This window comes from Oncorhynchus gorbuscha, linkage group LG08 (genome assembly GCF_021184085.1).
Source record: "Oncorhynchus gorbuscha isolate QuinsamMale2020 ecotype Even-year linkage group LG08, OgorEven_v1.0, whole genome shotgun sequence".
Lineage (NCBI taxonomy): Eukaryota > Metazoa > Chordata > Actinopteri > Salmoniformes > Salmonidae > Oncorhynchus > Oncorhynchus gorbuscha.
In genome coordinates this window covers 21,428,761-21,446,731 of record NC_060180.1, presented here as the reverse complement: position 1 = coordinate 21,446,731, position 17,971 = coordinate 21,428,761, and the positions used below count along the sequence as shown (strand labels likewise).

General features: G+C 43.1%; 1 protein-coding gene across 1 annotated transcript in view; it reads right to left on the bottom strand.

Annotated features, from left to right (window-relative positions):
* Positions 1 to 883: 883 nt before the first annotated feature.
* The window catches only part of opn4a (opsin 4a (melanopsin)), a 69,620-nt gene continuing 52,532 nt past the window's right edge, over positions 884 to 17,971 (bottom strand). Inside the window, exons 10-11 of the mRNA XM_046357894.1 lie at positions 3,109 to 3,177; positions 884 to 1,242 (exon numbers count right to left, since the gene is read on the bottom strand). Of these exons, the coding sequence (XP_046213850.1) occupies positions 1,003 to 1,242; positions 3,109 to 3,177 (309 nt within the window). The 3' untranslated portion in view covers positions 884 to 1,002. The remainder of the gene's footprint in view (positions 1,243 to 3,108; positions 3,178 to 17,971) is intronic.

The window sequence follows — 17,971 nt, the reverse complement described above, 5'->3', positions numbered from 1 at the left end:
ACAGGGGCATTGTCATGCTGAAATTGGAAGTACAGAATAATCATCCTTTGCTGTAGCGTTAAGATTTCCCTTATATGGAACTAAGGGGCCTAGCCCGAACCATGAAAAACAGCCCCAGACTATTCCTCCTCCACCATACTTTAGTTGGCCCTAGGCATTTGAGAAGTGTTCTCCTGGCATTCTCCAAACCCAGATTTGTCCGTCGGACTGCCAGATGGTGAAGCGTGATTCATCACTCCAGAGCACGTGTTTCCACTGCTCCAGAGTCCAATGGTTGCGAGCTTTACACCACTCCAGCCAACGCTTGGCATTGAGCATGGTGATCTTAGGCTTTTGTGCTCCTGCTCTGCCATGGAAACCCATTTCATGAATCTCCCGACAGTTCTTGTTCTGACGTTGCTTCCAGAGGCAGTTTGTAAGGCCATTCTAGTGCTAATGTTTGTCTATGGAATTGCATAGCTGTGTCCTTGATTTTATACGCCTGTCAGCAATGGGTGTGGCTGAAATAGCCGAATCCATCCAGTATGTGGAAAAGTCCACATACTTTTGTATATATAGTGTAGATCACTCAGATGGCCATCTCCAGCTCAGATCAGTGCTGCCTGTTTCAGTCACAAATGCATTACTACACACAACAGTTCTATATCATCTGTTTCAGCCATCTTCCTCTTGCAGATCTAAGAGGAGGGGACCTGAGCTAGGGGAAATGTTTGAAAGGGATTTGAAATGGCTAGGCTTCTTGTATGATTGTAGCTCACTGCGATGACCTGGTGAAAGTTTAGCAGAACACAACCTATCCCATTTTCTTACAGTAGATACAAAACTGCAATTCTGTACTTTGTCACCTTGCACATTAACAAAGCAACAAAACAAAAACGTTTTAATAAAGAACATAACCCCCTGGTGAATAACTTGACTTTCAGAAAAGTTGCATGTTGAGTACAGACCCTGGCATTTACTATAAATAATCAAGTGCTGTACATAAAAACTGGGTGGTTGTGATCAGATGAGTGGTGTAGAGCCATCCCTGTTAGAGGGAAGTGTTGACCCCTGCTGGACACTCTCCCGTGGCCCCTTGGTTACAGATCCTACATCTACACTGCCACTGGCTGGCCTAGTACTGGAACCATGGGAACTGGCTTTAAGGACAGGTAAGAAGGGGTTGGTCTCAGAGGTGATGACGATGCTGGGAATCCGGCCAATCATTCCTCTAGTTATGGTGCCTTCTGACGAATCTCCTGCCTATCGATGTCAAACAGAAGGTGAGATGAGAACAGCGGACATAAAATGCTAAATTATTGACTTTCACACACAATTGTCTAGCTATGCAGCATTGCAATTTAAGACAAAGATTGGATTTATGGTTTGACATTATTTTCACTAAAAGACAGTCCTTGAAGGATAAAACACTATCTAGACCTGGGATGGTTAACTTTAATGGCGGTGGGGGCCACAAAGAAATTGTGGGTCTGCGGTGGCTTGTGGGTCTGCATACCCACATCAATATCCACATGTCGTCAGAACCAGCGGCTCTAAGCAAAATTTGGTTTGGATTTATTAACTACAATCAGGTAAGATGTGTTTTTAATTGTAGTGCCGCTCTGCACACACCGACGTGTTAGCCAGCTAACTAACGTAAGCTATTGTCCAACTCTAAGCCAGAGGTTTAAAATGGAATGATATAAACCGGATCTTTTTTTGGAGTTCGGACCGGTCCAGAACTTTATTTTGCTTGTCAGAACAAATTGTATTTATTTTTTATTTTACTAGGTAAGTCAGTTAAGAACAAATTCTTATTTTCAATGACAGCCTAGGAACGGTGGGTTAACTGCCTGTTCAGGGGCAGAACGATTTTGTACCTTGTCAGTTCGGGGGTTTGAACTTGCAAACTTCCGGTTACTAGTCCAACGCTCTAACCACTAGGCTACCCTAGGCTCTGTTCAGAACAAAACGATTGGGAAATTGTTTTGGTTCCAACCCCTGGCAGGACGCTAGACTCATTTACCAATCTAAAACATTTTAGCTGACATGGGCCAATTGAGTGACTGTCAGTGACTGACATAACAAGAGAAAAACTGCTGATGCACAACCAAATATTGTGTATTTTACTATACAGTAAGTTGAGACCAGACTGAGTAACCCCCAAAAATAATATATATATATATTTTTGTCTTTGGACATTGATCTGCGGGCGTACAAAAGGGGGTTGCCATCCCTGAACTAGACCATTAGATGTATTTTCCTTTGTCTTTACAGATCAGTGTCAATATAATCAGCCACTGCCGTTCCTACCCTGACATTATCAGCACTGACTACAAATGAAAGGGAAAGTGGCAATATTTCTCCCCCGTTGGCTTAGCCTGCCACCAGGCATGTCGCAGGGCAGTTAATTGTGTCTCTCATTCATAAACCTGGTTAGTCCGCTGCGATATTTATTAAGATTAAACTGCAGTGATTTATCAAGGCCACTTGTTCTGTGCCATCTGCTGTCTGCTCATGGCCAATCCCTGTCAGACTGCACAGGAACGCATTCACATCAGTCTTATTTGGCTAAGGCAGAGACTATAGAGAACGGTTCCCCCGAATTTGGCCCGCGGTGATTTATTTTTTATTTTTTTATTGTTGGACATAAAGTACTTTTAAAAGCAGCAACTCGGCGCCAAATGATTTTCATTTTGAAAATCTGTTCCAAAGTATTTCCACGCATGAACAAGAGATATATGTGATTGTTTACAATTGTAAGCAAGGTTTGACATTGTTAAGTTTTCGTCAAATATTATATCTGGGCTTCTTGAAGTCTACAAATTATTTGTAATTATGTTCCAGGCCCCTGACCATCCACTCAAGAAAAAAATCTGCCTGCGGCTGAATCTAGTTGATGATCCCTGCTATAGTGCCTTCTCTATATGGGAAACTGGGATCCATATTACGTAGATGGGATCAAGAGGGTAGAAAACAGGGGGAAACATGTTGTGTTACATTTCAGACTGAGAGAAGATTAAATAGGGCACCAGTGCTGCTTGGTTTTTTATTGGAGGTAGGTAATGGCAAGCCACACTAGACGATACAGCCACGAGGAATTAACTGACACTAATTATGGGTACTTACACTTGGAGGGAAGCCGTGGTCACTGTGGCCCACGCCTGTCATGGAGATGTTGTCCATGGCATTAGAGCTCTGGAAGATAAAAAATACATGACGCAGAGGTTGGTTCCTGCTATTATAATAAGTGACAACTCTGAGTCATTTCAATGTGAATCTCAATTAAATTCCAGTCACACAAAACACATTTGTTGGGTCACATGTAAGTAAAGACATACTAATAATTGTAGGGATTGGTCACTCCTTATATTAAGAGGAGACACATAACAATTGAGGATCTTAAATTTTCACCTGAAATTACATACTCAAATCTAACTGCCTGTAGCTCAGGCCCTGAAGCAAGGATATGCATATTCTTGGTAACATGTGAAAGGAATGTAGGAGAATATAACACAATAGATCTCGTAAAAGATAAATATAAAGAAAAAAACAACCGTTATTTTCTATTTCTATTTCTATTCTATTTTTTTGTACCATCATCTTTGAAATGCAAGAGAAAGATCATAATGTATTATTACAGCCCAGTTGCGATATACATTTTGACCACAAGATGGCAGCAGCGTCTGTGCAAAGTTTTAGACAGATCCAATGAAACATTGCATTTCGGTTCAAAATGTTGTATCAAGACTGCCCAAATATACCTAATTTGTTTATTAGTAACTGTTTATGTTAAAAATTGTGCACTCTCCTCAAACAATAGCATGGTATTTGCTCACTATAATAGCTACTGTAAATTGGACAGTAAATTTAGATGAACAAGAATTTAAGCTTTCTGCCAATATCAGATATGTCCATGTCCTGGTAAATTTTCTTCTTACTTACAAACTCATGCTAATCGCATTAGCCTACTTTAGCTCAACCGTCCCCTGGAAGGGACACCGATCCCGAAGAACATTTATTTAAGCCTTCGTAAAATATTTGATTTTGAAATGGGCGAATATTGACAGCAACAATCAGGCATGAAAAGTCAGTGTTTACAGTACAATAGTGAGGTTACACACACCTTGCACAGTCTTCACATTTTGCTGGCTTAAAATGTAATCTAAAATAAATGGATTTAATTCAATTTTTTCCCTACAGACCTATACAACCTACTCCACATTTTCAGAGCAAAATTTAATTATAGACAATTTTCCAAATGATAAAATGAAGATGTCTTCACACCAGAGTTAATACTTGGTGGAAGCATTTTTGGCAGCCATTAATCATTTTTAATAAGATTCTACAAACTTGGCACAACTTTTACGGCAACATATACTGACTGCATCCATTGATTTGTCAAAATTGCTCATACTCAGTAAATTTGGTTTGGAGTCGTTGATGGACAGCTGTCTCTGATTTTCAAGCAATTCTACAGTGCATTAAGAAAGTATTCAGACCCATTGACTTTTTCCACATTTTGTTTACGTTACAGCCTTATTCTAAAATGAATAAAACATGTATTTATTTATTTATTTATTTCACCTTTATTTAACCAGGTAGGCAAGTTGAGAACAAGTTCCCATTTACAATTGCGACCTGGCCAAGATAAAGCAAAGCAGTTCGACACATACAACAACACAGAGTTACACATGGAGTAAAACAAACATACAGTAGAAAAATAAGTCTATATACAATGTGAGCAAATGAGGTGAGATAAGGGAGGTAAAGGCAAAAAAAGGCCATGGTGGTGAAGTAAATCAAATATAGCAAGTAAAACACTGGAATGGTAGATTTGCAATGGAAGAATGTGCACAATAGAGATATGAATAATGGGGTACAAAGGAGCAAAATAAATAAATACAGTAGGGGGAGAGGTAGTTGTTTGGGCTAAATTATAGTTGGGCTATGTACAGGTGCAGTCATTTTTGAGCTGCTCTGACAGCCGGTGCTTAAAGCTAGTGAGGGAGATAAGTGTTTCCAGTTTCAGAGATTTTTGTAGTTCGTTCCAGTCATTGGCAGCAGAGAACTGGAAGGAGAGGCGGCCAAAGGAAGAATTGGTTTTGGGGGTGACCAGAGAGGTATACCTGCTGGAGCGCATGACCAGCGAGCTGAGATAAGGGGGGACTTTACCTAGCAGGGTCTTGTAGATGACCTGGAGCCAGTGGGTTTGGTGACGAGAATGAAGCGAGGGCCAGCCAACGAGAGTGTACAGGTCGCAGTGGTGGGTAGTATATGGGGCTTTGGTGACAAAACGGATGGCACTGTGATAGACTGCATCCAATTTATTGAGTAGGGTATTAGAGGCTATTTTGTAAATGACATCGCAGAAGTCGAGGATCGGTAGGATGGTCAGTTTTACAAGGGTATGTTTGGCAGCATGAGTGAAGGTTGCTTTGTTGTGAAATAGGAAGCCAATTCTAGATTTAACTTTGGATTGGAGATGTTTGATGTGAGTCTGGAAGGAGAGTTTAAAGTCTAACCAGACACCTAGGTATTTGTAGTTGTCCACATAGTCTAAGTCAGATTCGTCCAGAGTAGATGTTGGACGGGCGGGCAGGTGCAGGCAGCGATCGGTTGAAGAGCATGCATTTAGTTTTACTTGTATTTAAGAGCAATTGGAAGCTACAGAAGGAGAGTTGTATGGCATTGAAGCTCGTCTGAACCAGGCGAGGCAATCATTTGAGAAACCAAGGCTATCGAGTCTGCCGATGAGGATGTGGTGATTGACAGAGTCGAAAGCCTTGGCCAGATCAATGAATATGGCTGCACAGTATTGTTTCTTATCGATGGCTGTTAAGATTCGTTTAGGACCTTGAGCGTGGCTGAGGTGCACCCATGACCAGCTCTGAAACCAGATTGCATAGCGGAGAAGGTATGGTGGGATTCGAAATGGTCAGTAATCTGTTGGTTGACTTGGCTTTCAAGACCTTAGAAAGGCAGGGTAGGATAGATATAGGTCTGTAGCAGTTTGGGTCAAGAGTGTCCCCACTTGGACGAGGGGGATGACCGCAGCTGCTTTCCAATCTTTGGGAATCTCAGATGACACGAAAGAGAGGTTGAACAGGCTACTAATAGGCGTTGCAATAATTTTGGCAGATCATTTTAGAAAGAGAAGGTCCAGATTGTCTAGCCCGGCTGATTTGTAGGGGTCTAGATTTGGCAGCTCTTTCAGAACATCAGCTATCTGGATTTGGGTGAAGGAGAAGTGGGGGAGGTTGCTGTGGGGAGCGCAGGGCTGTTGACCCGGGTAGGGGTAGCCAGGTGGAAAGCATGGCCAGCCGTATAAAAATGCTTATAGAAATGATCAATTATAGTGGATTTATCGGTGGTGACAGTGTTTCCTATCCTCAGTGCAGGAAGCAAATTTCTGCTTGAAAAAGCTAGTCTTGGCTTTTCTAACTGCCTGTGTATATTGGTTTCTAGCTTCCCTGAAAAGTTACATATCACGGGAGCTGTTCGATGCTAATGCAGAACGTCATAGGATGTTTTTGTGTTGGTTAAGGGCAGTCAGGTCTGGAGAGAACCAAGGGCTATATCTGTTCTGGTTCGAAATTTCTTGAATGGGGCATGCTTATTTAAGATGGCGACAGCCGGCAGCCCATCTATCCCAGGCACCTTCCCTTTTCCCATCCTCCTAAGAGCGCTCTCAACCTCTTCTAGTGAGATCTGGGCCTCCATCACTTCTCTAATGTCCTCCGGCAACCGCCTGGACAAGTGTTCTAAAAACACATTTCCCTGCTCTACATCTATTTCCCTTTCCTTAAATAAACCTTGGAAATGATCAGTTGTCACCCTGACCATATCCTCTGGTTCTCTAACTATACTACCATTTTCTTCCCTAACACCATGCATTACCTTCCTACTCTGTCTTGCCCTAACCAACTTAAAGAACATAGCAGAACAAGTATCATTATGTTCTAGAAAGCCACTATGCGCACGCTCAAGGAAAACACGAGCCTTCCGCTCCTGCAACTCCCTGAGCTGCGCCTTTAGGGTTGCGTATCTCTCCCAGTCAAACGACCCGCCGAGGTTGCCTGCCTCGTATTCGAGTTCAATTAACCTCTGGATACGATCCACCTCCCTCCTCTCCTCCCTTTTTTTCCTCTTGCAATACCCTATTATAAAAGCCCTAATCCTCACCTTAACTAATTCCCACCACTCTAACACCCCTCGCATACATGGACCGGAGGCCCTCAAGCCTCCAAAAGAAACCATAAAACCCGTCAACAAAAGCCTGCTCCTCCAACACATCCCGATCTAGCTTCCAGTACCCCCTACCAAAGAGGCAGACTGGCGACCCCACCTGCAGGAGCAGCCTGTCGTGATCCGAAAAGAAAACAGGCAACAGCCTCCCAGACAACTTACCCAAAGACCTGGGTACAAAAATATAGTCGAGCCTCCGCTCAACCCCCCTGGAGTTGCGCCATGTAGGACCGTCCATTTTCGGAGTAGTGTGCAGACCACCATCTACCAGACCATGGCAAGTCATTAGCCTGGCAATGGTGCCCGCACTGCTATCCCCCCTCTTCCTAAATCTGTATTAAAATCCCCCCCATCACTAATTTCCTATTTGTGACACACAGGGGCGTCAGACAGTCCACCATCTCCCTCCTGTCTGCCACCACCTGTGGCCCATACACCACCACTAATCTAAATTTACAATCCCTTATCGTGACATCCACCCCTATAACCCTCCCCTGCATTACCACAAAAGAATCCTCCACTTTTACCTCCCTGTGCCCACACAAAATCCCTACCCCGATGAGTGCACCCCCCAACACCCCAAACCGACTCCCCCTTGTCCCACTCCCTCTTAAACCTAATAACATCCCCTCCATCCCTCAGGTGAACCTCCTGTAAAAAACAAAAATCAAACCCCACACCCTCCAAATAACTAAAAACTGCCCTCCTCTTAACAAAATCCCTTAAACCCCTTACATTTAAACTAACAAAAGTAAAATTAGACTCCATGAAAAAAAAACATGTAATACACTCAAATTCTAAACCCAGACAGAAAGAAAACATAAACAGGAGACTCATCCGATGCTCCCCTGCTCCATATCTACCGGTGAGAACACCATCCGTAATCCCGACATCCCCCCCTCTTCCTCCATCACACCATCTCAGGATGCAGGAATAGTGTTTGGCTCCGGGGTGCCCTGCACCCTGGGTCTACCCCCACAATCCTCCCCCTCCCCAGTGTTGCAGCTGGTTTGGAAGAAATTGGGGAGGCTGAGTCCCCAAACAAAAAACTCCCCACCTCCTCTTGTACCCAGTCCTGAGTCTTGTTATGTGTGTCCCCACCCAACAGAAATTGAGGGCCTGGGGAAACCAGCAGCAACCCAGAGGTTTCTCCCACCCCATTACTCTCTTGGCCATCCCTTCCCCCTCACTGTCGGCCAATCGCCCCCTCCTCTTCATACTCTTCTTTGGTGATGGCGGCAGTGGAGAGATACCACCCCCCCCCCCGCCAGCTCCTCCACCATACCCCTCATCTCTTCCACCAGGGCACTTTCCCCCCAGTCCACTTTCTCTTCCACCGTCTCCTTCTCCGCCACTGCTCCCTCGCTTTCTTCTCTCTCATGCTCCTCCACTCGGTTGCCTTCTTCCGCCGCTTTTTCTGGTTCTTCTACTCCCGTGCCTTCCGTTTCCTTCTCTCTTCCATCCGCCGCTTCTGGCTCCTCCTCCTTCCTTGTCGCCTTCCCCTCTGGACCTGAACTCTGGTCATGAGGCGTGCTTCCTTCCCCTCCTCTTCTTCCCCCATCCCCCGCTCCTGCTCCCCCCCCCAGCCGCAGACGCATATGACCTCTGACGGGCCGGGCATCCCCTCCACAGGTGTGCTGATGAGCCACACCCATGGCACGTCTTAGGCTTGTCACAATTCCTCGCCTCGTGATCCCGTGATTTCTTGCATTGCATGAGGCGAATATGAGACCGTAGGCCATACAGCGCCTGCAAAATGGGGGCTGACGTGCATAAAACAACGTCCCCCTGTCAGCCCCTAGGGAGAACATAGCAGGAGGATGGAGGTAGCCACCTTGTCCCCTTGGGTCCTCTCTGAGGAGGGCCTGGAATCCTCTCCTCCCATTCCAAAACCCAAGGGAGTCTTTGAGGTGCCTTGCTGAGGAGACGTTATCCATGTATCTCCCCAGAAAAGCCCTCACCTCTTCGTCCTTAACGTAAGGGTTGTAAATGTTGACAGTTACAACCCTAAAGTTATTCTTCGCCAGGCTTGTTATTTCGTAGTGGCACATCGGCCTCTCACCTCCCACTGCTCTTGCCATCCTCAGGATATCATCATGTTTTTCCTCTGTATATAGCGCCACGTCGTATGCTCCCTCCAATGAGTTGCCTTGGAAACAAAACACGTCCTTCACCGTCAGCTTTAGAATCCCCATCAATATTATCCTTCCAAACGATTCCCGTCCTAAAGGCTCCAACTCCTTTTCCTTCCAAGCAAACCGAATCGTGTTGGCCAGCCGAATCCCAGGGACCGACCGTGTTGATGTATTTAGCACCATCTCCGCAAGGAGAATGGCGCTCGTTCTCTTCTTCCAAAACAAGTAAAAAGAAAAACCAAAGTGACCGCGCCTATCTGGTGAAACGACACAGAGACAGGAACCAATCACCCACGAAATACACAGTGAAACCCAGGCTACCTAAATATGGTTCCCAATCAGAGACAACGAGAATCACCTGACTCTGATTGAGAACCGCCTCAGGCAGCCAAGCCTATGCTAGACACACCCCTAATCAGCCACAATCCCAATGCCTACAAAAAAACCAATACGACAACACAATAAACCTATGTCACACCCTGGCCTGAACAAATAATAAAGAAAACACAAAATACTAAGACCAAGGCGTGACAGATGGAACTCTTCAGCTGGCTAGCTCTGGAATAATTTATGTTTGCTCCGGGATCGACGTACGCCAATAGTCACAGGGATAGCAGCTAGCTAGCTGCGAGATCCAGGTATAAATGTCCAGAGCTTTTAGTTGAAATCCGGGGATATGGAGAGAAAACATAGGTCCGGTATGTTCTGGTCTGAGTCACGTTGTACAAAACTGCCGATAGCTTTTCGAGCTAAAGGATAGCTGATGACCATCAACCGTGGTTAGCTGAATACTAATGTTAGCCAGTAAACTGGCTAGCTTCTGGCTAGCTTCTGGCTAGCTTCTGGTTAGCTTCTGGTTAGCTTCTGGCTAGCTTCTGGTTAGCTTCTATTGTGGATTTCAGATTTGAGGTAAATAATACTTTTTTTTAATTGGTGAGGCGGGTTGCAGGAGAATGTTTTGAAGTTGAGTTTTTAGAAAAGAAAATACATAAAAGATATGTGAAGAAAGATGTAAATATATATATATACGGGACATGACAAGACGAGGACAAAGGACGTCTGACTGCAATGCCATCTTGGAGAATAGATAAATAAATATAAAAAATAATACATAAAGAAATGTCTTCATCAATCTACACACAATACCCCATAACGTCAAATCTAAAAGAGGTTTTTAGAAATTCTTGCAAATGTATTAAAAATAAAAAACAGATACCTCATTTAATAATAATAATAATAATAATATATGCCATTTAGCGGACACTTTTATCCAAAGCGACTTACAGTCATGTGTGCATACATTCTACGTATGGGTGGTCCCGGGAATCGAACCCACTACCCTGGCGTTACAAGCGCCATGCTCTACCAACTGAGCTACAGAAGGACATAAGCATTCAGACCCTTTGGTATGAGACTCAAAATTGAGCTCAGGTGCATCCTGTTCCCTTGATCATCTTCTTAAGGATGTAGCAGAATACAGTTCCCTGGCAGGAACACCACTCAGCGGAGTTTCAGAGCGCCACCTATAGTTTTTGATAAAACTCAGACTGTCATTAAACTTTCATTAAAATACACATTCAAGGTAGTGAATTAAAGCTACACTCGTTGTGAATCTATCCACCAAGTCAGATTTGTAAAATGCTTTTCGGCGAAAGCATGAGAAGCTATTATCTGATAGCATGTACCCCCAAAATACTGCAACGTCACCTAACGACAGATATTGCGGTAGCCTGGGCTACCCAAAACGCTACCCAAAATGCAGAAATAAAATATAAAACATTCATTACCTTTGACAAACTTCTTTCTTGGCACTCCTAGATGTCCCATAAACATCATTTGGGGTCTTTTTTCGATGAAATCGGTCCATATATAGCCTAGATATCGATCTATGAAGACTGTGTGAACAAAAAAAAATTTTGCGTTTTCTAACGTAACGTAATTTTTAAATTAAAAAAGTCGACGATAAACTTTCACAAAACACTTCGAAGTACTTTTGTAATGCAACTTTAGGTATTAGTAAAGGTTAATAAGCGATCAAATTGATCACGAGGCGATGTATATTCTTTAGCTGTCCGTCTGGAAATAATGTCCGGGTAAATCTCAACCAAAATATCCGGTCGGAGACCTGAACAAATGGCTTGTCTCTTCTTCGTTTGACCAAGAAACAAATCGTAGTCAAATGACAAGACTGTTGACATCGTGTGGAAGCTGTAGGTATTGCAACCTCAGCCCCATTTAATGTGGTTCGCCTTTAACAATGGGTTGAAGTGGCGGATGGATATATTTTTCCATTTTCAGTGATCAGATTTTCCTGCACTTTTCGATGAAACGCATGTTCTGTTATAGTCACAGCCGTGATTTAACCAGTTTTAGAAACGTCTGAGTGTTTTCTATCCACACATACTAATCATATGCATATACTATATTCCTGGCATGAGTAGCAGGGCGCTGAAATGTTGTGCGATATTTACAAAAAGCTGCGAAAATTCGCAACAACCTTGAGAGGTTTTAAAGATGTTTCTACAACTGGATTGGAATCCACCTGCGGTAAATTCAATTGATTGGACATGATTTGGAAAGGTACACACCTGTCTATATAAGGTCTCACAGTTGACAGTGCATGTCAGAGCTAAAACCAAGCCATGAGGTCGAATGAATTGTCCATAGAGCTCAGTGACAGGATTGGGTCAAGCCACAGTTCTGGGGAAAGGTACCAAAATATTTCTGCAGCATTGAAGGTCCCCCAAAAACAGTGGCCTCCATTCTGAAATGTAAGAAGTTTGGAACCACCAAGACTCTTCCTAGAGCTGGCCGCCCAGCCAAACTGAGCAATCGGGGGAGAAGGACCTTGTCAGGGAGGTGACCAAGAACACGATGGTCACTCTGACAGAGCTCCAGAGTTGCTCTTTGGAGTTGGGAGAACCATCTCTGCAGCACTCCACCAATCAGGCCTTCATGGTAGAGTGGCCAGATGGAAGCCACTCCTCAGTAAAAGGCACATGACAGCTCACTTGGAGTTTGCCAAAAGGCACCTAAAGGACTCAATATTCTCTGTTCTGATGAAACCAAGATTGAACTCTTTGGCCTGAATGCCTAGAGTCACATCTGGAGGAAACCTGGCACCATTTCTACAGTAAAGCATGGTTGTGGCAGCATCATGCTGTTGGGATGCTTTTCAGCGGCAAGGACTTATTTTTTATTCATATTGACCCTGACCTCTGACCTGACCCTAGACGGCAGTTACTGCCTTCTTGCTTGGTACACCCATTGGAAGATGTTTCCATTACGATTTTTTTAATATACAAAAACTTGTGTTAATAGAATTATTTGTATGTCCAAAGGTAAAAAGCAGTAACTGAGGTTAGTGATGGCAGCTGCTGCCCTTTTCCTTGGTTTCACTGTAACCTTTTGCTGTTACTACAAAATATATAATACAGAACATGGACACAATGCAATTGGGATCAAGAAGAAGGTAAGGATATGTTGTAGGACAGCTGCATTTGAAGTGTGAATTTAACCTACATAGCAGTCAATACAAACTGACATCTATTAGCATAACAATTGCATTCAAATGGGACAACAAAGTGTCTTTTAGTTGGTTTTGGGTAATTTCATGGGTATTCCGGGACAGGGTATGTAGTGCCTTTGCATAGCCTAACTGGACTCCGGCATGAAACCTGATTTTGTTGTTTATTTTCAGAAATTCTGAAGTATCTGGATGGTCAGTGGAGGATGTCTGCCAGTGGCTTCAGCAAAATCAGTTGGAGGACGACATCTCTCCTTTCCAAGGTTTTACATTTAAATAAAAAAATCAATTGCATGCTAGGTCCAACCAAAACTTCACTTCTGCTTTTAACCCAACTACCACGCAGCTCTTGTTGTGGGGGTGTTATAACTGCTATGCTCAAGGACCAAATGACACATTTTTTTCACCTTGTCGGCTGGACAATTGGAATGCTTTAAATGCTAAGCTACCTATCAGTCAAAACCAGTCAAAATGCCTGCTAACTGCACAATATTGCAACAAGCATTTTTTGAGGAATCATAAAACGGATTCGCCACATTGGTCTGTATCAAGGGTTCCTGTTAACATGTGGACTTGGAGGTTACATGTTTTCATGCAAATGCTTTTCTTCACATAGGACACATATATACAAAAAAACACAATCATTTGCTGACAAGTAGACCTAATGGTTCTGTAATTCCTGTGCCTGACTACATTAAGGAAAATGTGAATGATGACGACTCTGATCTCGCGTGGGCGCCTGCAACTAATGTTGTTGAGTCGGTGGACTTCAAAACTGAAGACCTAGTTAGAGGCCTTATGAGAAACCTCTGCATGTTTATGGTGAAGATCAGAGAGAAGTATTGTGTGATTGTGCAGGGCAGTATAGTGGAGGATCATCATTTTTGTTAAACTAGGAAAGTCAGTTAAGAAAAATTCTTATTTACAATGACGGCCGACATCGGCCAAACCCTCCCCTAACCTGGACGACGCTGAGCCAATTGTGCGCCGCTCTATGGGACTTCCAATCACGGCCGGATGTGATATAGCCTGGTTTCGAACCAAGGACTGTAGTAACACCTCTTGCACTGAGATGCAGTGCCTTAGACCGCTGCGTCACTCGTTGTTACCTACCTTTACCACCTGGGGGCGGCCCGTCAGGAAGTCCAGGATCCAGTTGCAGGGGGAGGTGTTTAGTCCCAGGGTCCTTAGCTTAGTGATTTGAGGGCTCAATGGTTTTGAACGCTGAGCTGTAGTCAATGAATAGCATTCTCACATAGGTGTTTCTTTTGTCCAGGTGGGAAAGGGCAGTGTGGAGTGCAATGGAGATTGCATCATCTGTGGATCTGTTGGGGCGGTATGCAAATTGGAGTGGGTCTAGGGTTTCTGCGATAATGGTGTTGATGTGAGCCATGACCAGCCTTTCAATGCACTTCATGGCTACAGACGTTGAGTGCTACGGGTCGGTAGTCATTTAGGCGGATTGCCTTCGTGTTCTTGGGCACAGCGACTATGGTGGTCTGCTTGAAACACGTTGGTATTACAGACTCAAACAGGGAAAGGTTGAAAATGTCTGTGAAGACACTTGCCAGTTGGTCAGCGCATGCTCGGAATACACCTCCCGGTAATCCGTCTGGCCCTGCGGCTTTTGCACAGCAACCAAGGTCGAGAGCTCACCATGCGCGACTCAACAAATTACAGCTACCACCTGCAGGCAGTCCAAGAAAACCCCGAAAATGCCAGAGTCTATGGTGTTAGAAGTCCGTGCTATGTCTCTGAGATGACATATGCACCTTTACCCTTTATCTATTTATTCCCCTCGGTGTGATGCATGACTTCCTTGAGGGCATCATACCTGGATGGTGTTACACGAGCTTGTGAAGACAAAACAAATCACTGTTGCTCCGCTAAATGACGAGATTGATGACTTCCCGAATGGCAACTACGACAGATCATCCAGACAAACACCACTATCTGAGCGCGTCCTGAGGAATAATGGACATCTGGTTGGGAGTGCATCTGAGAAATGCTAATGATTGGGTGGCAAATAGCCAGCTGCGATGCATGGGAAGTGTGCCTGTTACTGAGATAACTTGGGGACATAATAATGGCACCTACTATCAAAAGGTCTTGGGCACCATACCTGGAAGAGAAAATAATGGAATTTCATGCTTTTTCAATTTCATGCTTTTCCCAAACAAGCAAACACCCAAGATGCACTTTCCGAACCATTACTACCGACTGCTGATGGCATAAGGACCACTTATCCATCTGTCGTGTATGTGCTTTGAAGCCAAACATCAGCACTTCAAGAGAATTGCACATGTCATCTGTGACTACAAAAACATTGCAAAGACACATGCCAAAAGACACCAGATGAGACAATGCTGGGAGCAGTCAAAGAACACATGCTTAGGAATCACAGTACCACTCCAAAAAGACCAACCCACCACAATTTGCTACAAGCCAACAACCAACCAATAACCAGCATCCACCAACCAACACAAAACTGTGGCCCACAATATGCACCCTTCCTGAGTTCCCCACAGCCCTGCAGTGTAAACTCAACCAACAGAGTGAAGAGTTCCAACTTTCCCACTGATTGGTCCAAGTGGAGGAGACAAATCATCCAGATTTTAGTTGATATCACGTGCACATATACCTGGGAAGTTTATACATTTGGTACATCATGTGAGTTTGTGTGTGTGTGTGTTTAGTTATTACTGCACTGTTGGAGCTAGAAACACAAACATTTCACTACACCCGCAATGACATCTGCTAAATATGTGTATGTGACCAATACGATTTGATTTGATTTGTGTGTAGTCATAGGATGTGTTATGCTGTAATGGAACACCACATTGATCTACCCTTTTCAAAGGTACCCTACAAGCAGACTATATAGTGACATCATTGGTGGCCAAGTACCCATTTCTAAGGGACTGTACAGGACAAGGATATGTGAGTGATATTTTTATTACGTTTTTGTACACTTGGTCATTACTACAATTATCCTTTACGAAGGAATCGTGGCATGGGATGATTGAGAAAAAAAAGTTTGCAGTCATCAGAGTTAAATTCACACAGAATATGAGTTCTGATGTGAATGCAGGCCCAGCATCAAAGGCAGCCAGGGTTTATGGTTAACCTTACCCCTACCCCTAAACCTAACCTTAGTTCCAGCAGGTGTTTGCTTGTCAACAAAGTTGCAGCTAATCGTTTGAGTATATATGGACCATACAGTATATGCGACTATCCAATGAAGTGGGAACATAATTTAAAAATCAGGTGCTTTACCTGTGCATATGTGTATTTGTGTCATAGGTGACGAATGGCGAGCATGATGTAGAGCTACTTGGGGGGGCCTGTCTGCTACACCACTTTTGAACCAAGTAAGTAACAGTCATTTTATTGTCAAAATATGCTCACTGGATCATGAATATGAAACAAACTCTCACTTTTTTTTAGTTCGGTTACACATTTGCTATTTTTTAAATCTATGCGAATCAAGTTAAACCTCCAGAAAAAAAAAAAATATGTGCAAATTATCTTTTCAGATCTTCTCAGAAATGAATCAAGTCCATGGAATGGATATAGACAAAAAGATAATTCAAGGACTCTGCAAGGCTAGTGGCAAAATAATAGCAGCGGTAGAGAGGCGAGGCATGGGTGAGGACCTGCTATTTCGACAGGGCCTGAAGGACAATACAGAAGAGGCGCACGGGTATTTGCTCTTATTCCTTCCCTTTCTCTAATGTAGCCTATACAGTACATAGTACATACAAAATATGTATTTTGTAATAGAATTGTAACACACATTTTTTTTGCAAATGTAGTAAGATCTTTACTTTACTTTTCCCCAGGACTCGAGACCCTAGCAGCGATCCTGCTCTTGTCCTTACGCTTCAATGAGGACCCGAGTGGCCTTTATGTCCGTGGCAAGGTATGTCTCGGCACAAATAATCTGTTTCTTCATAAACATAAGTGTGCATGCTTATATAAAACTACAGCTGAACATTTGTGATGTTCTTAAGTTGCGGTGTTCTGGGTATAAGGGAAGTTGGGGTAAAGTTACCAGGGCCGGTCATAAAGATAGCAAACTTCCTAACATAAATAAGTGGTTGTTGGGCAAGTGGTTGTTGGACACACACACACACACACACACACGTGCGCACACACACACGTGCGCACACACACACACACAAAAGCAAAAAAATCCAATCTGTATTTAGCATCAAGTCTACAATATTGTTAGTTTACTTTAATTCATTTTTAATGTATGTTGTTTTTATTGTATTTTATATTTTCACCATGAGAGTGAAAAGCACTATACAAAGTAAATGTATTATTTATTATGTTCTGACATGTCTGCAGAAATGTTCCAATGTTTTTTTGTGTGTTTTGTTTGGTAAATTGTTCATTCACATTTGTGGTGCCACCATATTAACAATGAATTATTTAAATCAATATTGTCATTAAAATATTTTTGTATAAGGGGGGATAGGGACAGGGAGTAAAAAAAATTAACCCCAAAAGGTTCTTAGAGGAACCATTATAACCTTTGAGAAAAGTTTTTCGAAGAACTTAGGGGTTCCCCCACAAGGTTCCTTAAATAACCTTTTTCAAGGGTTCTTTGAAGATCTAATAGGGGTTCCCCCACAAGGTTCTTCAAATAACATTTTATCAAGGGTTCTTTGATGAGCTAATAGGGGTTCCCCCACAGTTTTAATTTAAAGAAAGAAGGATACTCCAGGAACCTTTTCTTTTTAGAGTGCAAAGGGGGACATTTAATTAACAGTGAAATCTAAACTCTCAATAAAGATTATAATTGTATCACAATATGTTGTAAAGAGATGTAAGACACATTTAAAATACCATTTTTATTTGTAATGAACCCTGATAAGACACATCAGCTATCTCTATATATCCGCTTTACAGAAATATGTCTGCTGACCCCTATACGATTGCTCATACATTTAAAAAATAGATTCTTATCCTCCGATACAGATTGCCTCTACAAGTACTGTGCTCCATAGAGCTAGCTTGTGTTCTCATGGGGGCACCCTATACCACAGTTAATAAAACACTGCTTTAGCAGGTGACA